A 23,007-nucleotide genomic window follows, 5' to 3' on the forward strand; every position below is an offset into this window, starting at 1 on the left:
CCAAAAGCAACATTTTTAAAGTGACACTGAGGATGACCCTAGTTTCCTCTGACCTCTGAGACGTACGAGGCTACTTGCTACTTGACAGCCCCAGTTCAACAACTGAGAGAAAACTATTAAGTGTGTTTGTGTCTGCGATGAATCCTGACATTCACTCTAAAAAGATCTCCTGCTACAGTATTCAACTCTATGACATGACCAGGATAACATCTACACTGGAATCATGGCTTTAATGCTATTAGCGACCAACGGGTCTTCCTCTGGCAAATACCAACAGGAAGGAAATGAGAAATGATCAAATTAAACTCTACTTAACTGACGTGAATACCCTGACATGTTACATGTACCCTACATTTCAACTAAGCTAATAAGAGCAACCAAAATTGGGTTTAATATTAGACTTGAAATACATACTTTTTCAAACAACAATTTGAGCGACAGCTAGCGTTTGTTGTCCATGTCATAATCCGTCTATCGAGATCAGATATTTAGTTCACTGCCATAGATGAGCAAAGAAATCCGAAAATACATGTAAGAAGCTGTCCACTAATCAATCAATCATTGTAGCTGTAAAACAAATAAAAACTAGGGCCAGGACTCGATTAAAAATATTAATCTAATTAATTAGAGGCTTTGTAATTAATTAATCGAAATTAATCGCATTTTAATTGCATAAATATTTGACCTGAGAACAGTGAGAAGTAATTTTTTTCACATGGATTTTTATTTTTGTTCAACCAATTCCAGCAGACAAGTGTAGCAATAGCATATTTAGAAATATAGTACTTTCAGAAATTCAGGTAGCCTATAGGTAAGTAGACCTTCTGTAAACTAGGTTTTTTTAAGTAGACCAATACTTTCAAGTACATTCAGAACATTGGTTATTTTTTCAGACGTGGACTTAGTTACCCTGGTCCTTAAACCAGTCATCTGGTGCAGTGTGGGTTGGGTGTGGGTCCTTGTACTCGGGTCGGGCTAACGTCCACGCTAGCTGCTAATTGTTTTGCGTTGAGGTGATACTTGAGGCTCGATGCGAATTCCTTGTTGCACAGCTTGCACACAACCATGCTCGTATCGACGCTTCCATCCGTGTGTTTATTATAATAAGATTTCCCATTCACGGGGCCACCCGACACGGTCTCGTCAGCTTCTTCGTTCATGTGGTTTGTTGTTGTCTGAAGTCATGAACGCTAGTTGGTGCTCCAGTATAATCGGTCCTCCGAAACTCATCCAGTGAGAAACGTCCCGCGGTGCAAAAAATAAGTGTAAGAATGCGTAAAAAATGTTTAATGTGTTATTTTTTGTGTAATTAATTAATCTTAATTCACATTGTAATTAATTAATCGTAATTAATGCGCTAAAGTCCCGGCCCTTATAAAAACACTAAATTTGTCCAGAAAAGAAATATCAGAAGAAGGCAAATCATTTTGGTGAACTACATAGACAACATGAAACTATTTCACCCCACCGGCCCATACTTGATAATAGTGAAAAGAAAAATAACCCTTCAGAATTGCAAAATGGATATTACCGCCGCAGCTCCACTTAACAACCCTCCAGATGAGACTCATCGTCCAGTGGGTTAGTCTGAGGGGAGACGGTCAGGCTTCTGTGCAGGTAAGTGTGGAAATGAGTGCTGAAAGTCAGTGTGAAGCAGCTGTAAGTGGTGAGGCCGCTTACCAACGAGCGCATCGCTCCCTGGGACGCGCTCGTAGGGCGGCGTGGAAGTTTTGTCAGCCTGGGAAAAACAACAAGGAAATCACCCTTCATGGAAGGGACGTCCACATTTCCTGGGTGTGACGGTGTCGGATTGATTGAATCGCTGCAAATTCCGAATCCAATTTCAACTCATCCGACGTCGCACTTCAAGTCACTTGAGGTATTAACACATCCTTTTGAATTTGTCCTTTCAAAATAAGTAAACAACTGTAATGAAGTAATGAATGAAAATGAGCAGCACTGCGTGTTCCTGCGTGTCTATTGTATCGTTATTTTAACGGGATCGTTTTCAATAGAATAATTACAATGGAACCATATTGTGATGAAATCACATAACGACATATAGTGAGGCACTATTACGTCATGTAAATTGTTAATAACCAGCGCGTGCTAACTCTGCTAACTCTAAATTTTTCTCCAGCAGGGCCTCCCGTCCCGACGCTGTGGCAGGAGGAGGAGAGCACAGCGCCCACCAGCCGGGTCTCCTCGTCTGGCTCCTCAACAAGGAACACCACCCGACCGGAGACTGGGGCGGTACGGGTCGACGCGCTGGATGGGCCGGTGGCACGGGCGAACCGCAGGGACCCCGATGACTGGTTTGTTAAGTGTACGCTGTGGTGGTGGTTTCAATTTCAAACCCAATTCAAAGGTGAAGCATTAGCACAGGACTTCACTGCTCGTATTTAAGATGTGCTGATTCATTCATAACTCAACCATATGGGTTTATCTTAAAGGTTGGATCTTACAGCTACTCATTTGTTTAAAATGCTGTAAAACATTTAAACAACCTCACTGCACAGTCCGTTCCCGCCTGATATTCCAAAAACAGATCAGAAATGCTGAGGGGGAGGAATTCACTGTGAAGGCTTCTCCATTAAGTCTTAAAAACACTCTCTCTATGCCAGAAACACATTGGCACCTATGTGGTGCATTAGGATGTTGGACAGGTGATGTTTTAAATAATAATTCAATTTATATTTTCATCTTCCCTCGTTGCAGAGACCTTCATCTTTTACTCAATTACTAGAAATACATGTAAGACAGCACAAGGATCCTGTACAGGGCAAAGAAGGTGAGTTTGAGTGGGGATAGAACATTACATCTGAATAAAGCACAAGACTCTTTTTTACTTATAACCAAAGTCCCTATTTGTTCATTTTAAGGCTTTGTGAGTTAGACTTATTATTTTTAAGATAAAACCAGAAATACTTAGAGACAGCAGCAGCTTGCCACTTAGAATCATTGTAAAATCCATCCTCTTTATTTCTTACCTGTAAAATAATGACTAAAAAGACTGGAGAACAGCCAACTTGGCTTATAAATCCTATAGGGCCCTTCCAAACCTCTTAAAAAGGCCTAATTTTGGAAGCACTGCTGGCTAACAAGCACATAAAAGATATTGGGGATGAAACACAAATTCAATCCACTTAATTTGGAAAATGTTGTGTTTGAGGTTGAGGTAGTTTGATAAGGAAAAATTACTACTACTGCAGACGTTTAAAAAAAACAATCCTGCACAACAATCTATGTTATGCATACAGAGAGAGAGAGAGAGAGACAGTGAATTACATGCACCAACACAATGAGAGTAGATTCACACATCCCACACACCACAGGCATCGAGGACGCAATAACAAGTCTCATTCTGCAGCTGCCGTACACACACAGGTTCAACAGCACTATGAGTGTGTGTGTGTGTGTGTGTGTGTGTCACAGATGTGCTCGTGAGCATCATATTGTCTGCACTGATGGATACTGGTGATTGTGTGTGTAAATGTATATTGTATGTGTGTGTGCACTGTAAGTTGATGATCCAAGCCTTCTGTATTACGGAGTGATGAGAGAATTCCTCGGTAAGAGCACAGGGGGGGGGACCACAAATGGACAGTGTCGCCTGGCCAATAGCCTGTGACCAGCCTGCTCCCCCAGCCGACCACACGTGACCAGCGCTCCCATCAGCCGTCCATCAAGAGGTCCTTCTTTCAAGGTCAGCTGATGCTCCCTCCCTGCTCTGCCCCATCTCTCATCCTACCTCTCTGACCAAATTGATCCGATTTCTTGGTAAGCATGATTCACTAACAGACAACAATATGGCGGCCAAACCAATTATATGTGTTTGAAGACAGGTATGCCCCCCCCCCCCCCCCCCCCCAACAGCCGTGATTAGACACATGCCTGCATGACATGGGCTGGACATGAATATGAGTCAACTGACTAGTGAAGAAGTACAGTCCATTCTTAAGACATACAAAGACAAAATGGAGAGGAATCCGGTGTGTTTCCTGCCGGCGGGCTGTGCACACACGCTGTGCGTAGTGTGCTGTTGTATGTGTCGACGTGTGTTTGTGTGCCTGTGAGCGCATGTGTTCATGTTTAAAAGAGAGAAGATCCTTCTATCTCATTCTCTGATCAGTGTGATTTCTGCAGCGCACAGCTGTCACCATGGAAACCAGGGAGGGAGCATGAGAGAGAGAGAGAGAGAGAGGGGGGGGGGGGGAGAGAAAGAGAGAGGGAGAGTTTAAAGCAGAGACTAAGGGAATAAAAAGATTGAGAAACAGTAGGAGTGAGCCCGAGATAGTTTGTGTAAGAGAAAGAGATGAAGAGAGAGAGAGGGGGGGGGTGAAAGAGAGAGAGAGAGAGAGAGCATTGGTTGTTGAATGATAGCAGTGAAAACCGGCCCTGATGCAGCATCACAAAGCTAACATCTGCACAGCAGCAATTGCAAGCCCAGGGCAACCCTTCATGTATGTAAGTGTGTGTGTTGCAAACAAAGAGTACTTAGCATCAGGTGTTTGAGTGTGTGTATGTGTGTGTGTGTGTGTGTGTGTGTGTGTGTGTGTGTGTGTGTGTGTGTGTGTGTGTGTGTGTGTGTGTGTGTGCGTATGTTATTGTCACATACAAAATAATGAAGAAAATAATTTTGCGTGGATGTGTGTGCCTGGTTGCAAGAGTGACTGTCAATAAATCATTCCCGTCCTCCCTTTTTGTTTTTTGTAGTCACACATACACACACACACCAACTCACACACACACACAAACACTGTCTTGACCTTGTCCCTCATCGCTGTAGTGCATTGTTCTATTGGCTGCAGGGAGATCTATTCAAGTATAAATACACCCCTCAGATTTCTACAGAAATCTGGTTCTTTTCAAAGACAGACACACAACTACACACCCACACGCATAGAGATGTGTGTGTGTGCGATAGTTGTGTGTTGTGTGGAAGGTGAGACAGAAATGGGGACAAGCAGGAGGTTGAAATAGATGGATGGAGAGATAGATAGACAAATATATTGATAGATAGATAAATATATTGATAGATAGATAGATAAGGAGCATGCAGGAGTTAGTAATTAATAATTAATGAAGGGCTTGCGGGCAGATCGGTGGGGAAAAGCTATTCTCTCTGTCTCTCATTTCTCCTCCTCTTTTTCTGGGAGCTGTGTGCAAGTCATTCTATGCCCCACCTGTCCTCCATTTACCCCCCTCCCCCTCGCCATCGCCCCACAACACTTTCTCTTCTTTCTCTTCACTCTCAGCTCTCCCCTCCTCTCCCCCATTTCCTCCCCTCTCTCTCTCTCTCTCTCTCTCAATCTCTCACACCTCTGCCTAGTTTCTGTTTTCATCCATCCTGCTCTCTTGCCTCTCCCTCCTCCATCTCTAATCCTCCTCGCCTCACCCCACCATTTCCCACCTCCCATCTCTCCGATCAACCTCCTGCCCTCAACAGGCAGACAAACCCTTAACTGCCGGCTTGTAAAGTGGACTAAGAGATACTATTCTCCTGATAAGAGGAATGAAGCATTGATCATCTGTCCTCCATGAGGGGGTGCACGTTCTAAAAATGAATGATGTCCCAGTGGCCCTTTGAGAGACCAACAAAGACGCCGGTTGAAGAAGGTACCCTACTGCAACTTTGAAAGACAAAGATGTAGAGATTTCATTCATTTGGTGTACCCCAGGGTTCTGTGCTTGGCCTCATTTCTGTCAATGTGTGCGGCCGCTATTTAAAATATTTGTGTTCATTATCAATTTGTTTTCACAGTTAGCCAAATGGTTTCAGAATATATTTAAGGTTCTGTGACCTAAAGAAAATCTGTGCCACATCACTAAAAATATGTCTTACCCACCAAGAAGCAGTCAGTCCATCATACAGGTTAAAAACCTAGTTAGTCAAATGAATATGAAAGACCATACAAAGCCAAACAGTAAACCTGCAACATTTGAGAGATGCAATATGTATGCCTTCGGAGATTTTCTGTGCGAGGACATATTGGGTTTGGCCTCACAGCTCAGGATGAAGTTGGGTTCATACTCTGTCTGACCCTGGAACCCACCTCTAGGGAGAAATGAGGGTGTGCACTATTCTTTGATTTGAAGGTACAGTAGCTACAGATCCTAAAATAACACCTTGAGTGACAGCCTACTAAATAATTTCAGTAATGTTTACTACTCTTTTATATTAAAATAGAAACAAGCTGAGAAAGTTGGTTTTGAATCAGCTTATTGTTGGAGCCGCTGCTTCGCCTAGCGTGTAGGTGAGTATATACTGGAGAAATATTCTCTGATTCAAGCTTATTCACATAGAACAAATTGTAACTGTTGGAATAATTGTAACAACTTTAAGTTTGACTTCAAGTTTCCATTTTTCTGTGGCAGAAATTTCACTAAATTGTAAGGCCAAAGAGACTTAATAAGTCCTTTTCTTTGACTGGCACTGCTGCACATTGAATTTCCACATCCACTAAAATGAACGCGCTGCACTGACAAAGGTTTATTGAGGATTAAATCTACACTTGGCAACTTGACCAAAGCACCAAACAGCAGTGATAGCTTTTTACATTTAAAAAAAAAAATGAATTTCTTAGAAACCCAGTTATGTAACGTTAACGATGACTACATACTCCTTTATCAGCCGATCTGCTTATACCTACACATACATAGACAAGAGCAACAGAATATGTGTTACCAATGACACCAACTTTCAATGGACTGTTACTATTGCTCAAGGGACAGCATCTCACTTTAAAATTATGTTTTGTACTTTTCAATTTATTGATACGAGACCGTACGTTACTATGAATGGGTATCGCTTGAAAATGTTCTATTCCCATTTGTCCCAACAGATCTTTTTGCTGGCAGTGGTGCAACACGCTGGGTTTATCATTTCACCGTCTCCAATCATTTTTTTATTCTGTTCAGTTGCTTTTGAATACTCTGCGATCAGTACTGAACACCTTCTTTCTGGTCATGCAGTAAACCTTAACATATTGGAAAAGCGTTTTCTGTCTGGGGTTTCTTTGGGGTTTGGAGCCAGATCCGCTCATAGCCATGCTTGGAGCAACAAGGGTACTTTAGTCTAATTGGCATGAAAAAATGAGTTTGTTGTGATTGCAGCATAATTGCCAAAAATAACAAATTGCATTATCTCCACACCAACTGAAAAAAGAATAAATTATTCCTTAAAAATAGAATATGGAGGGAATCTTCTCAAGAGAAAATACAAATCCACAACTGCTGAAAAAAGGGTATGTTGCTCACACAGAAGCATATAATGATGCAAAAACAAACATATAGCATCCAACACAAGCCTATAGTAGATCAGCGATAACATCTAGAGAGGCTGATGAGGACATCTGGAAGACAGATAAAAATATTCCACTTGTCACCATCAAAGATTGCCACAACAGAGGGAGATAAAGATAGCCCGCGCCTTTCTGAGCCCCAGATCGCCTGATATAGAACCAAAGGGATATTTTAACCCTTTTCTCGCCCAAGAAATATTTGCGGCCTCTCGTTCTCTACCATTAGTTGTTACTACTTGCTTCAAAACACATTGGATATGAGACAAAGTAGGAGTTGCTCATGAAGCCCTATGCGGAGTCGCAGGTGAATATTTGTACAACTTCATGAGTATGAGGCGTTTGTTAACTGCATGACAACCCCTTACAGTCATGCACAGCAGGACTATTTACGGAATACAATGGCAAAGATTAAAATGCCTTTCTAAGAAAACAGTCGGTCGACTCAGATATATCAAAATAGAGTTAAAAACGTTTTAAATGCTTTATCCTGACGGGTACTGGCGTGAACATTTCTAATTATTCAATTCTAAATGTGATGTCTAATCTAATTCTGCTGTGAAACCATTTGAACAGACAAACAGAGGGAGCACCGGCCAAATCCACCCGAGCAGAAACAGACACTCTGCTGATGCAGTGTGCAGGGTGTGTGCACCGGCAGCCGCATTAGTGTGTGGGTGGTGTGTGCAGCGAGTCTGCATGCATGTGTTTGTGTGTGTGGTTAAGTGGGGTTACACAAAGACCTATCTCATTCACAAAGTGAGCCATGTGGCGCTGGGGCTAGTCCCTTTAAGAGGTATGTGTCAGAGTTTTTGACTAAGGCTGACTGGTGGGGAAAAGGTGAGCGTTGATACATTATTCACAAGATTTTTGCGCGCTACATATCTGAAGGACATGTACATGAGTTTAAGCCATTGAAAAGCATGCTTGAAGACAAGCAACGTTCATCAGCGCAATGCCGGTAGACATAACTGACCAAGAAGATGTCCGATATACTGTATATATATATATACACACTCACACAGTATATATATATATACGCACAGGCACCAGAGGGGAGAAATCCTCAGCTTTCTGTTATTCAGTGTGCATAATTTATAGCAGCCCCAGATCTCCCTGCTAATGACAGCACACTGGGGCATCTGCAGCACAGCAGCAACAGTAACAACTGGCATGTCCATATGTGTGTGTGTGTGTGTGTGTGTGTTTGTGTGTGTGTGTGTGTGTGTGTGTGTGTGTGTGTGTGTGTGTGTGTGTGTCTGTGTGTGTGTGTGTGTGTGTCTGTGTGTGTGTGTGTGTGTGTCTGTGTGTGTCTGTGTGTGGAGGTATAATGCTTTGTTGAGACAAGGACAGTGCGAGAGAGACAGAAGGAAAGAGAGAGAGGAAGGAAGAGGGGGAGACATAGGGTATCTGAAATAGACACAGATAGTGCAACAAAGAAGGGAAAGGATGAGACAGACAAGCGCGAGACCTCTTGCAAAGCACACACATTGTCACGCATACACACTTTTGGAACGTCACAGATTTAACCAGTGAGTTCATAGTGTATTCATATGATTTATTTATATCAACTTTTCTCTGGCTTAGTTAAAGAAGTGTTCCCAGTACAAACATCAGTGTGATTGATGCACAGACAAGCCCAAAACTGTACAAATCCAGCTCTGTTCCACAAACAGCTCCACAAACTCTCCTCTGTCTTTCTTTGGCTAGTTGACACAATTGTTCACTGCAGAGCTGAAGGGGTTTGCACCCTAGCAAGCCACAATGAGTGCTTCAATACACCAGGGACGGTTTTTATGAACTGTTTGAGGGTGTGGCCTCGGCTTTGTTTCCCGTTGCAAGGATTGTTTTTGACATGCTGCGCCACAGCAGAATCCTCCTAATTCTGGGATTTGGAGATCAATGCCACAGCGGTTCGGCCCTCCAGCTGCTGTACGCACTGATGTGAATCGGAGCTGGGAGACAGCGGTGCACGGCCGCCCAGAAAGATTCTGCTGCTGCTGCTGAGAAGGTGCTGGAGTTACACACATGCAACCACAGGTCAGGCAGTCACACCAATCTGCAATTACACTTTCTATACACATTCAATACCGCCTACATAATTATACACACTTTTATGCACACACACACACACATTCAAATACATACATTCAAATTCAACAAGAAACCTTAGAACCTTCCATTTGGTTGATTGTGTAAAGGTTGTGAGTGTTTTGTAATTTCATGGAAGGCTTGGTTCACAATAACTATTCTAAATGAATAGAATAAAATACACTGACTGTGCTCATTCATTGTATTTCTGAGAGGGAGAAGTTGACCCCACTGTCAGCGATAAGGTGAGTACAGAGCGGACGTTGCGGCGGCATGGGTTGTAGGTGTGACAGTAGCGGACAAATCACACGTCGCATTCCAAAAACTATTGTGGTTGGCCACAAGCAAAACCGAAAAAAATTCAAACAAAGACGTTTTTTCCTTAAATCCGGGTACCAAACTGTAGGTATTGCTTGATTAGCACTTTTAGTGCCACTTGTTACTGTGGTATTTTGTAGCACATGCAGCCAGATACAGTTAGTGTACACCGGCTTTGGCTTTGGTGTCTGTACAATAGAACCCAACATAGCAACCTCACTGCGGCAATGAGACTAAGTGAAACCACCGCAACTCCAACAAGTAACTCACCCCTAAAAACCCAAATTGCATTTTTAGGTACATGTGCAGGTGCACGAAGGAGATTGGTGAACTTTAGAGAGGTCCGTGGGATTTGAAATATTCAGTTGACTGCGATTCTGTCCTGTTGTATTTTGTAGCTTCCTGCCTCTCGGGGACCAGGGATAATTTCACTTCCTGCAATGGTGTGTGTTTCCCCTGTGAGTGTGATTGTCTGCCGGGTCCAATCACCTGCACCTAGTACACCCAGTACACCAAGTGTATATGTGTGTCCCTTGTCTCCTCGTCAGTTCTCCATTAATTGTAGCAAATAAAGTGCTATTGTTTTTGGGAAAGTGACGGGTCTGCGTTTGAGTCCTGATTCCCAGCTTGTATTACGTATCATTCTCACGCTTTATGCCAACCACGGTCTGGAAGGACAACCGTGTGCAGCGCAGGGTAGATTTTGACATAGAGGTAGCCAGTGTTTCCCCTACCATTATAAATATTTTTTATTCCACACTTTTTAGGCGGGGGGGGGGGGGGGCGCTACAACACATTTGCGCATATGTCCGTATACGCAATCCGGCCCACCGTCGCTTTATTTGTTTATGTTATATGTTATGTTATGTTTATGTTATATAGCATGCGCTGTCGAAACATTGCGTTCCTCTATTGTTTTAGCGTTGCCTCTGAACATCGCCATGTTCCCATCATCCGATCGGCAGGTCCCAAGATTATCGCCACCTTCCTATGATATGATCGCCAGGTCACATGATCTGTCACCACCTTCCTATGATACGAACGGCAGGTCACATGGTCTGTCGCCACCTTCCTATGATATGAATCGCAGGTCCCAAGATCATCGCCACCTTCCCATGATGAAATTGCACTTGTACGTTTCCTTTTTTCGGAGTCTGTTTCCTTATGTTTGAAATGCATTGTAAGTCGCTTTGGAAAAAAGTGTCAGCTAAATGACATGTAATGTAATGAACGGCATGTCAATCTTTGTGATTGCATCTACCTCTCATGAACATTATGTCAGTCTGATTCTATACAATTTTACACCAACTTAAATAGGATTCATAGCAGTGTATTCCCCTTTGATCTCATGAAAACGCGGGTGTCAAATATCACACCATTTTACAACATTGCTCCATTGCACGATTATCAAAGGCGAATTACAATTAGGATAGGCCAGTGTACCGGTACTAGAAAGGTACCGCGGTATCCTTACGTTTAAAACGGTACGGTTCTGACTATTTGTAGTACCGGTACTTTATTAAAAAAGCGCACTTGGAGCGCACTCAGTGTTCCGCTCCCTGTCCGGCCGTCACTCACAGAGTCATCTCGTGCAGGAGCTGCCGTCCTCGGCTTGTTGAAAGAAAAGATGCCAGAAGTGAGATCTGGAAATACTTTAGATACGAAGTATTTTTTATTTTACGCATTTTTTTGGTCTCAAAAAGAGGAAATGTCCGGGTAAAAGAGGATGTCTGCTTGGTCTTGTGTTGCAATTTGCTGATGTTTGACTGTTAGGAAAGTTGTGGTGTGGTGTCAAGCTAACAAACAGCTACAGGCTGCCATCTGTTTCCCCGTGTGACACACACCCTTTTGCGTCTCACGCTAAAAACACAATCTGCGCTCGTTCATCTCCAACCTCGCGACCTCCAGCCGTAGCGTTCAAAGAAGCCAACGTGAGAGCACCTAATAGTAGCATCAATGTCCAAGCGCGTTATAACCAGCTGCTAACATCGCTAACGAGACGTCTTGCTAGCGGCTAAACTTTGTGAAACCTGTTGAAATCCACTTACTTTGTTTATGACAAACCAGCAAGTCAACATGCAGCGTCACAAATGCGCCATTTACCGTCGGCGAGGTTGGAGATGAACCAGCGCGGATTGTTTTTTTGTGTAATAAATTCCACGTGTGGCGTGAGTGTGTGTGAAAACCTGCAAAAGCGTGTGTGTCACACGGGGAAACCGTGAGAGATGGCACCCCTGTAGCTGTGTTTGTGTTTGACAACAACTTTCCTAACAGTCAAACATCAAGCAAGTGCAACACAAGACAAAGCAAGACAGAGCAAATAAGTTACTGAATAGTCCAGCAGAAATATAAACATGCAAAATGACCTACAGTTTCACTCATGTGGGCTTATGTGATCATGAGGTCAGAATGCACACAACATTGTTCAAAATAATACACACTAGATGCAATTTTCATTGTCGTTTTTCAATAAAGGGGAGAAATTGCCCTTTAATTGTGTGTCCATCTTTAATGTACCCAACCCACATATCTTTAGGGTTTTTTTCACCTCAAACACATATCTGTAAAATTATGTAATTCATACTTATGGAATAACGATGTAGTCATATAGATACGGGCAATAGGTTTACATAGCCGTGTATAATCAATGCTATGATTTCACCATGTTGTTTTCATTCATATCTTGCTGTGGGCTAATACTAACATGAATGCCATTTGTTAAGTGTTCAAAAAGCTGGGCAGGAACAGGGTGGTAAAAAGGGAACCTTACAGATGTTTTATTTATTACTATCACAGATAAATATTCCAGTATCTTATTTGTAGTATCGTATCGAAAAGTATCGAGTATCGAAATATTTTGCCAGGTATTGTATCGAAGTCCGAATTTTGGTATCGGAACAACCCTACTTACAATAAGTGCATTTCCACCATTAGGATACAAACTCTGAAAAAAGGAAAGGTGCAGTGACAAAATGTTGCCGTTTCTTTGACAAGAAGGTATGATTGAGATGTGCCGCAGGGATGTCAGACTAGCATGCTGGTAGTTTGCAGAGATTACATCCTGTTAGCCTGACAACCCTTACAGGTCTGATCCCGGCAGGGTAAACAGGTGGGCTTGTGCTGGCTAGCAATGTGGCAGCCAGTCCGACCGCTGTGGCCCGAACCTGGAAGCACTGAGACTAGCGGGCTAAATACTCTTCTAAGTTAAGTTGAAAACTTGCATGAGTGTTCTAAAGTTTTCCCCTGGTGAATGCAACCAGAGAGCTGAGAGCTAAAAACTGCTAAAAGCTTAAAAAATAAGAGACAGCAACATCGAGTCTGCCATCCACGATCATCTTCGATTCGAGAACAGTGCACACTGTACTCACAAAAACAAAAACCTGCTGTCTATGTCCTTTAGCAACCCGATAGACAACCAATTTTCTTTCTGTCACCATGTCTCAGTCTGAATAGGCTTCATTCTGTAATGACAGATCTGGCCCAGGTTTGGCAGCCATTAATGGGCCAGAACCTGTTTCAGTGCTGGTTGCCAATAAATCCAGATGCCATGTCTCAACTAGAGTAGGCCCAATTCTATGATGCCTGATTCTGTAATGCCAGATCTGGCCCAGGTTTGGCAGCCATTAATGGGCCAGAACCTGTTTCAGTGCTGGTTGCCAATAAATCCAGATGCCATGTCTCAACTAGAGTAGGCCCAATTCTATGATGCCTGATTCTGTAATGCCAGATCTGGCCCAGGTTTGGCAGCCGTCAATGGGTCAGAACCGGTTTCAGTGCTGGCTGCCAATAAATCCAGATGCCATGTCTCAACTAGAGTAGGCCCAATTCTATGATGCCTGATTCTGTAATGCCAGATCTGGCCCAGGTTTGGCAGCCATTAATGGGCCAGAACCTGTTTCAGTGCTGGCTGCCAATAAATCCAGCTGCCATGTCTTCAGCTGCCGTTTCTATGAAGCCAGATTGGACCCAGATTCTGCAGCCATCAGCAGGCGCGTTTTAGGGCTGGTTGCAGATAAACCCAGCTGCCATGTCTCAACCAGTTTAGCCCGGCTGCCATGTCTCAACCAGTTTAGCCCCCGTTGCTTTAATGACTATAATTCCGCCCAGGTCTGAAAGCCATCAACAGGCCAGAACCTGTTTTAGTGCTGGTTGGCGATAAACCCAGTGGCCATCTCTGAGCCAGAATAGGGTCATGTCTGTAACAACTACATCTGGGCCAGATATGGCATGAATGAAATGGGCCAAAGCTGGCTCACATCTGGCCGCATCGAGCCAGAACACAGCCGAGCTAGCCGACACTCGCTGGCTACCTGGGATATCCACCGACCCAAAAGCAGAAACAACTCCCGCAATTTGTTATGTATGTAACATCTCTGACGTTTATAACAAACCAAACCGTTTGTTTGAAAATGGTACATTTAAAAATGGTTGAAAATTGAGCAAGTAATTATTAAGTTAAGTACATGTTCCACCACCAACACAATGTTATGTGTGAGCGAGCTCACCCTACCAAGATGGCCGCCACGTGCGGACGTTCTAGACTCCGCCGTATGGCATCTGGCCTTGAATGGCCAGAGTGAGGGAAATAAGGCGACACTAACACACACACACTGAACAGGGTCGCTACAGTACGATATTTGCCAAAGCACTTCACTTTGTTTTTGCAAACCGCGGATACACTTTGAAATAGCGAGCTAGCAGCATGATGCAAATGAAGCCCTCAAGATGCGCTGTGGTCGGCTGCACGGGAGAGCTGTTTTAGATAAGGTAAAAAAAGGTGGTGTTTTAAATGATCCTTTCATTTCATTACGACCCCAAGGAACCATAGCAACTTATGGTAAAACTGGCATACGATGAGTCCTTTAACAAACAAACATTTGAAAGATCCAAACTTCAAAAATCTTATATGTAACCATAATTCCCAAAATGTCAAACTTTTGGATTTTTTAGCCAAACTAACAGCGTGATAATTCTAAGCTAGACCGAGGCAAGGGTGAATACATTTACAATATTCTAGCTATGATAAAACAATGACAACTATGGTTTTAGATTAACTTTATGATGGCATCCTGTTTTATTCTCAAAGTTGATCCCCCCCCCCCCCCCCCCCCCCCGCCCATCTCTCTTTGTGTGGCTGACTGACAGGAGGGCAGGCATAAGCTGAACCCACACACTTCAGCTACAGTCAGCTACACCATGAGGAGGAGGGGGGCCATGTGAGTTGAGGTATGCAGCACTAGACACTGCATCAGTGACAGGAGCATGTTTGGGCATCAGATGAAGCTATTTCAGGAAGAAACTGTCAATGTGTCTCAAAAGGCCTGCCAGCAGAAGTGATCAGAGAAGACCTACATCACGCTTTAGACTGCCTGGGATGTTAGATACGACTGGTTTTGTACTTTTTAAAGAGAGTGAGCCGTCCACACCCGGGAGGGAGTAGTGAGTGAGAGGAGACTTGCATGTGGTTTCAGATTCCATATTAAAGTAATTACTCAACTACTGTAACCTTGAATGCTATATTAGCTTGTGCTCCTAATCCTAGTCTTTCCTCGTCTTGTGTGTCTATGGTGTGCTCAATAACATTAACAGTGTGTAAGAACGCTGACTGCTCTCCGCAAAACATATTTTTACTGGGCAAAGAATAAAAAGATATCTACTATCACATCATCTCTCTCACAACGAAGGGTCTGTGCGTCTAACAACTTGCTAGAAAGTCTGAATTAAACCTTGATATGGTTGCCTCGTAACAAGTTCTTTTCAGAGTGATTTTAGCCCTTGTGATTATGTCAAAACAGACATAATGTTGCTTCTGCGTATTCATGTGGCACCGAGAGATCTAGAGCAGGTCTCTACATTTCAAATCAGAAAGCTGCTGCTAGTCTAGACACAGCGAGCAAGCTGTGGTCACAACACTGCTGTACTGTTTTATGGGATTTTGTGTTTTTCTGCCACACAGTCAAAATGTCAAATGGAGAGCAGTACTGTGGTTTTACCCATAATACACACAGTACATGGTAATGGTATGCTAGGCTGCTGTGTATTATCCTCTTTGTGTTTGGCTATCTGGTGTTGCCACAACAAGCCCCCCCCCCCCTATTTTGACAACAAACACTCTATTTGGCTGGTTTTCACGTAAGAGTAAGAGTCAAGTCAAGGCGAGTCTATTCATAAAGCAAATTAACCCCAATAAATAATAAATGTTTACCAAACTGCTTTATAAAGACCTTCCATCAATATCAAGATGCTCTATGCTTTCATGTATTCTAAGTATGAATGAAGGCATGGAGTATCTTGGAGAAATCATGACAAACTTAGCATTGCATAAAAGAAAATACTTGTTGTCAGACATTTCTTCTTGGTGATATTTGACCTTTCGCTAGTCCCTCCCCTTGAACCCATACCGACCAATCATAGCGTGTATCAGGCAGCATTGATAATGGTCCGTCTGCGTTCCCAAGACTCTCATGCGATTGTTTCAAATTCTCTTTATTCTAGGATGCTTTAGTGAATTTGGAGCTAGTAATAGTTCAATGTTGTGTAATAGTACACGTTAGCTAAAGAGGTTGGAAGGAGATACACAATTTTTCTTCATAAAATCCTGCAGAGATAGGATTAGCAGGGCATGTTCTTAATGTTCTTAAGCTCACCCTTAATTATAATTAACTTGTCACTGTTACACTAGCTACTGTAAGGACACTGCTGCTTTTGATCCTTTTCATGATTGTAGCAGTGAACAAAGACCTACATGACTAAAGAGAGAGAGATGTTCTTTGAATTCATGGTCTACTGGAACGCCATGCGATGAGGCAGTTGGCTATTAGATCTGTAGGGCTTTACTTTCTATCTTTATCTATAGTTTGAAGTTCGCGCTATAAGCTTCTAGTTGTATACTTTCTGGGGAATTTATTTTTGTTGCTCCAAAAATGAATTCGTATTTATTTAGGTTGGAAAGTGAGTGACAGTGTGGGCTCCATGGTAATGCAGCTGTAAATGTTTTTTTACGGAGTAGCAGCAGGGGCGGGTCTTCAATTAAGAGGATAAACAAAAGTGATTAGTTATGAGAGGGCCTAGTTAGTAAATATTATTTTGGGGACAACAAAAAATCTTGACCTTTAGTTTTTAATCAGGTGCTTGGAATGAAGAGCAATGATTGCTTAGCAGATCTCGGAGGGAGCTGAGATAGGAGAATGAGCATGTCAGAGATTTAACCTGATGCCAGTCCATGCAGTGCTTTAAAAACCAAAGCGAAAAAAAGATACTTCACGCCTTTAAACATTAGAATAACACTTTCCTAAATATCAGAATAGATATAGAATAAATAAGGCTCCGCTATGAACTTTCTCCATGCATTCCAAATGCAGGTTTTACTGTATAATAGTGAATGAAATGACAAAAGTACGACTATATGTCAACATTACTCGGTAGGGGTGTGTAGAGAAGTGGGCGTTTCAGCAGCGCACCTGTGATTGGCTGGCTGAGTGTAGAATAGGTTTGGCATTGGTCACGCGCAGGGTGTGCGTCTGCAGACACGCCCCTTACCCCAACCCATCTTTAAGCTGCAGTTACTTCTGTCTCAAATGAAATTCTTCCACAGTACCCTCACTTGCACATCTCCAGTGTGACCCCCGACCAGTTCGGTCGTAGCTCATTCAACATCTGCCCACATCGCTGCATCCGCCCAATGAAAAGTCAGTGGAGCCACAGAGTGAGCTGTGACCGAATGAGCGGGGATACGGGCCGATATGCAGCTGTTGTCACGTTGCAGTGGGGTAAACTAAAAATAAAAATATTTGACTGAAAGTGTATGAGGTGGGAGATAGATCCAAGTAAATGCAGAGGTGACGACAGAAAGCTTTTTGCTCTTATGGTGCTGTGGACATTCAGAGGCTTCGGGTTGCCACAGTGCGTCCACTGTGACACCACACACTGTGCAGTGTCTAATTAGGTTGTGTTTCTCGCAGTGTCTCTGGGTTCTGCTGTGTGTGTGCGTGCGTGTGTGGGTGTGTGTGTTAGTACGGGGTGATTCAGCTCATAGGTGGGTATCTCCTCTCCTGAGCTTATCCTTGACTAGAAAATGTGTTTTAGACGGAAGCCTGATTGCAACAGCACAGTCATAAATAAATGACTTGATCATTTTAGTATGTCACGGAGGTAAAAATAGAAAATCACGTTCAAATGCATGCATGAATCCTTTGTTGAGACTTCTGAGTTACTTCCTTTCAGGATTCAACACTGTTCACAAACTAGTGGTTTGCATGGAAATTATGTTGATTTGGCAGAACTTAAAAATAGAAAAAACGAGTCTTTCTATGATTACATTGTTTTGAAAGGGTTTTTTGGGCATTCACTCAACAGAGAGGATTGAATCGGAATTTTTACTGTGCTGGAGAAATCACCCTATGATTTCCACAGATTGTATTCCCCTCTTTTTAGTGTAGCAGCGGAAATCCCTTCCTGTCTGTCTCGGACAAGCTTCAACCCCAGCATGGTACAAACCGTAGCTCCATGCCAAAAGCAGTGCAGTACTTTGAGACGGATGGAATGGATAACTGAAATGATTTGATTAAGAACTCACAGTGCCAGAGTTTATGTGTTATTTAAGCTGAGGAGCTGATCCTGATTCCAAACCCTTTCCCTTTGCTAAGAAAATGGGTCACTTTAACACTTTTTTTTTATCCCAATCGGTGAGAAATGTGAGAGAGAAGAGAAAAAGGAGCAACCCTCATCTTTATCACACTTGTTTTTTTTCTTGTGTCAGCATCAGATTGTTAATTTATTAAAGCTATTCTGGTGACAATAATGTAAACATAGTTTCTCACAAGCCTGAACAGACGCTGCCCCTGGTGTTAGCCGCCACTCACACAAACAAATCATTTAAAAGAACAGGAGGTGTTAAAATAAAGTTTCGTTTTTTTGTCATATAGCAAGAAAAATTAAACACAATTGCAAATAACCACTTCAAGTTGAGATATTTTACCAGTTACTACCGCCCACAGACTGTCACTGCAGTCCACACTGTCCTAACTGTGATATAAAACAGCCCCAGATTTGACACACAGGATATTGGCTGTAGGTTCATAAGCCCTGATTCACATCACCCTCTCTGTGACACGCATGAGCTGCTACCACCGGCTTCTAGGCCACTTCATGATGAGGGGGATGCAGATCTCGCTGAAGTCCAGCCGTCAAGGAAGGGTCAGTGTCCTCTGCTCATCACTGCTGGTCCTAAGCGACCTGCTGTTTGGAACTTGAGCCCGGGTTTAACTCAGGTTCGACTAGGCTACGTCCCCCCCCCCACACACACACACCGACGTGTACACACGCGTTCCCTGTCACGCGTTTTATTTCATTACGGGCGACCGGACCATGTAGGACCCAGGGAGTCGACCAGATCGCGCAAATGCATATGTGAGCACACTGACACGATATATAGACTGAACACGTGCACGCGCCGCCAAAGGCTGTCTCCTTCCATCGCCATGGCAGCTTCAGTGGCCCTTACGGTGCTGTGTGAGTGCATGGCAGGTGTAACGGGAAAGCCTTCAACTTACCGCAGTCCTCGCACAACACTCTCTCCACATCCTTCAGGTCCGGCTCGCTGGCGTCCACGGGGGCGTACGATGCCTTGAATACCAAGGGCTCAGCGGTGGGGTCCATGAAAAAGATATATCTGTGGTCCTTCTCCACCGTGGTGCACGGGGCCTCGGAACCGAAGTCCCCGACGGTCACGAGCTGCTCCCTCTCGAGGCCGCCGCTGTTGACGGGCCACACGTCCAGCACTTTGACATTCACACTGTAAGGCTCCCGGGAGGAGGCGTTCTGCGGGGAGGAGCGCACCTCGCCCTCGATGACCACGGCTGATCGGTACGCCTGGTCCTGGAGGGAGTTGAGACTCGGGGCGTAGCAGGCGAAGGAGACCCCGATGACCAGCATGGAGAAATGCACTGGATCAAGCCTCATGCCGTCAGCCTGTGCTGTGCTGCAGTGCTGCTGGGCGGCGGAGCGAGCTGGAAGAGAGAGACGGCGGCGAACGGGCTCCGGCAGAGCAGGCAGGGCAGAGCGGCAGACCTTGTGGAAGTGTCCATGCCATCTGTGTCTGCCGCTGCTTTCCCCATACGGCTGCTGGCCTCGGATGGGGGACACACCAGCCTAGGAACCGGAAACGGCCCGCTTCTGCATGCTTAAAAATGTGATTGCTGCATTCTCCTTCACCAACCACCCTCCCCCCCTTATCTCCCCTTTTCCTGAAAGGCAAAACAAGACTCGTAAATTAGCCTCCTCTCGATTCCAGGGCAGAAACCTCTCTCCCTCCCTCTCTCTTCCTTTCTCCCTCTCTCTCTCTCTTCTCTCTCCAGCTAATAGGCTAGCATCGCATGGGTGGGCGCATTGCCTCTCTGAAATAAAAAAAAGCCGCTTGCGCGTACAGGGGAATCAAAAGCAACGGTACGCACTCCACGCACACACAAGGTCGGGTCCTTTATCCACTTATTTCGATCTTTAAAAGAGTCCCAATCCTGTAAACCCGTAAGTTGGCATGAAAATTGACAAAGAAAAAAAAAAGAAAAAAAAAGAAAAACAGAACCGAAAGCCGAGGAAGAACAACGGGATGAAATAGCAGCGGTTATCCGGTGAGGCGATGCAACAGTGGCGCGCACCCTCCAGCCGCGTCCCCTGCGCCTCTCATCAAACGCGAGAGGCTTACGTGAGCAAACATCACCTGCCGGATCACTGGCGTCGGATCGCCACGTCCTGCGCAAACACCCTAATGACCCGGGCACCCAGCGCACACCGCCACCGACCCAGCCGGCATGTGACCATGCCGCTTGACTGTGTTAAACCTCTGCGGGTGGGAAAAATCACGCACGCAGTCTACAGACGCGGAGCACAGAGAACGTCAGCCAAGCCCTGCACGGCGCACTGTGGAGCTCAGTGGAAGGGGAACAAGTGAGGCTATATGCGACCACTACACACACTGCGGATAGTTGTTACGATGACTAACGCTGCGAATTTCTCTCAATGGATTCGTCGGCATGGCGAGCCAGAGTTCCGAGACTTTAGCATGAAATGTCCTCCGACATCTATCGGATCACTGCTCGCTGAAGCAGAGTTCAGCCAAAACCTGATATGTCCTCCCCTTATTATTCGAGTCACTGCAGTTCTTGGGAAACTGAGCAGTTTAAGGACTCCAGGGCAACAAGTGGGGGCATCATCTACCCCAACCTGTGGGTGTTAGGCTGTAAAGACATTCTACCTGAATAGTCTGCCAACCCTGCTTAGCTACAGTTAATAAAACCACTTTTTTCATTGAATGCATCTCCACCAATGAAAAGAGAGTTTTACACAATATGCTCAGGCTTTTTATGGTGAATCACAAGTATCCCCTCCTCCCTCCACAGCAAAGTCCCTGCCTCCATCTCTGTATCCATCAATCAAACCATTCATAAGAATCTTCTTTCCCTCCCTGTCCGAGGCTGTGTGCCCTTCGCTAGAGGTCAGAAAGCCTTTCATTGTCCATGCTGAGAAATTGATAAAATATGATGTCATACAGGGGCCACACATGCAGTTTTTTTCTATTTAGATGACTTGGATGATAAAGAAAATGTACGATAGGCCATTTCCTCATTGAATGCTGATGGCCCCTTCCAACCATTTCCCCATCAGCAGGGTGACATCATGAGCTGGTCTCTGTCCATGGTGCTAAAGGGCTTGACAGGTTTAGTGCTCTGCCCCAACAGGGCAATCACACGGTACCTCATTAGGACTGAAGGCCACAGCCATGTTGTTTAGATGAAGGTTGGTCTCTGTGTTCACTGTAACATACTAACCAGAGATCAAAAGAGCCAGCTACTTTTATTATTGATTCCTGTGTAATGTCCACGCTATATGCTAATCAAAGGTGACAATTTTTAATCCAGGGATCACAATATAATTTTAAGAGGAAGCCCTTCAGAGTATGTGATCGATCCCAGACTGACCCACCCCACCTCTCACCCTCACCGCCCACTGCCCACCCATTCACCGATCTGTCTCCCCCTCAGTCATTCATAGTTGTGCCTTCATTAGACATCCCACACAATGACCTCACATGCACAATTTTAGAATTTCCAAATTAGCCTTGAAAGTGAATCATTGACAAGGCAAAGGGGAGTAGCAAACGATTCCTGTTAACTAACCCAGGGAGGACTGCCACCAATTACCTCCACAATTGCCCTGACACGCGTGCACAGCCTGTGGGAATTATAAGCGGGCTGTCTTTCATAAAGCCTTTCAGCGGATGTTGGCTTCACTTGGGTTGGCTTACGTACGGTTGGATTCCAAACAACTTCCTACTTGAGGCGAATGCTCACTACCACGGATGTTAAAATATACTAGTGACACAACACCCTTCATTTTGACAGTTATAGAATTTGTCTTTGTATACCCATTACTCTCTCATTTTCTAATAATCCATAATCTCTCTCTCATAATCCAAACTGATGCCCACAATCCGTTGTCCATGGTTTCTGAAAACAACTGTCACTCAAATCACAATGAAAATGACTTGTGTGCTAAAGATTTTTATCTTCCGATCAAACATACTGTTTATTTAAAGGGAAATGGATGTTAGGAAATGTAACTATAGCAGAAAGTAAGGCTGTGAATTCAGATTTTGTTGGCTTTTATTATCATCGTTATTATCAATGACTGAGAGGGTGCACACATACAAACATATCGGCGACACTCAATTAGAAAATCTCCCAGTAGCTTTCTTCATCTGAGCTGTCTCTCCTGATTGTAATATTTTTAAACATATTTAAAATTTCACATACTTCCAGGAAAAGGCTGACCAACAGAAAATATAGTAATAATGTTAGGCATGCGGTGTAGTGCTCCTACTCCACGTTGTTTCTATTGATATGAATAATATTCCACAGGCGTACTCCGATTGAGCTGTTATCCTATAACATCCATCAAGTAGCCACACAATTTGCCTATTCACGTTTTCACTCTGGGCCGATGAAGGCTGAACATCTCAAAACCTTTAATGGCCATTATGTGGGGTAAAACTTAAATGAACTACACAAGCATGCTAATACACGACAGAATCGGGATACATTGTAATCTTTAGCTCACAGGAATCTTTTTTGTACATTCCATATCTATGAATTTTTATGAAGGTTTTTTTTAATTGAAGAAGTTGTTTATTTCTGACATGCTGATTGTCCATGATCGTTTTCTATCAAACCTTTTAGCTCCATTCCACACAAACCATTTGAAGGGCTTGGACAATCAGTGCAGCCAAGCAGGTCCAATCATA

General features: G+C 43.9%; 1 protein-coding gene across 2 annotated transcripts in view; it reads right to left on the bottom strand.

Annotated features, from left to right (window-relative positions):
* Nucleotides 1-21,334, bottom strand: part of nrg2b (neuregulin 2b) — a 55,003-nt gene extending 33,669 nt beyond the window's left edge. For both annotated transcript variants that reach the window (XM_037462686.2, XM_037462685.2), the window contains exon 1: nucleotides 19,262-21,334. In XM_037462686.2, coding sequence (XP_037318583.2) covers nucleotides 19,262-19,670 — 409 coding nt within the window. In that variant the 5' untranslated portion in view covers nucleotides 19,671-21,334. The remainder of the gene's footprint in view (nucleotides 1-19,261) is intronic.
* Between the last annotated feature and the right edge of the window lie 1,673 nt (nucleotides 21,335-23,007).

This window comes from Pungitius pungitius, chromosome 2 (genome assembly GCF_949316345.1).
Source record: "Pungitius pungitius chromosome 2, fPunPun2.1, whole genome shotgun sequence".
Lineage (NCBI taxonomy): Eukaryota > Metazoa > Chordata > Actinopteri > Perciformes > Gasterosteidae > Pungitius > Pungitius pungitius.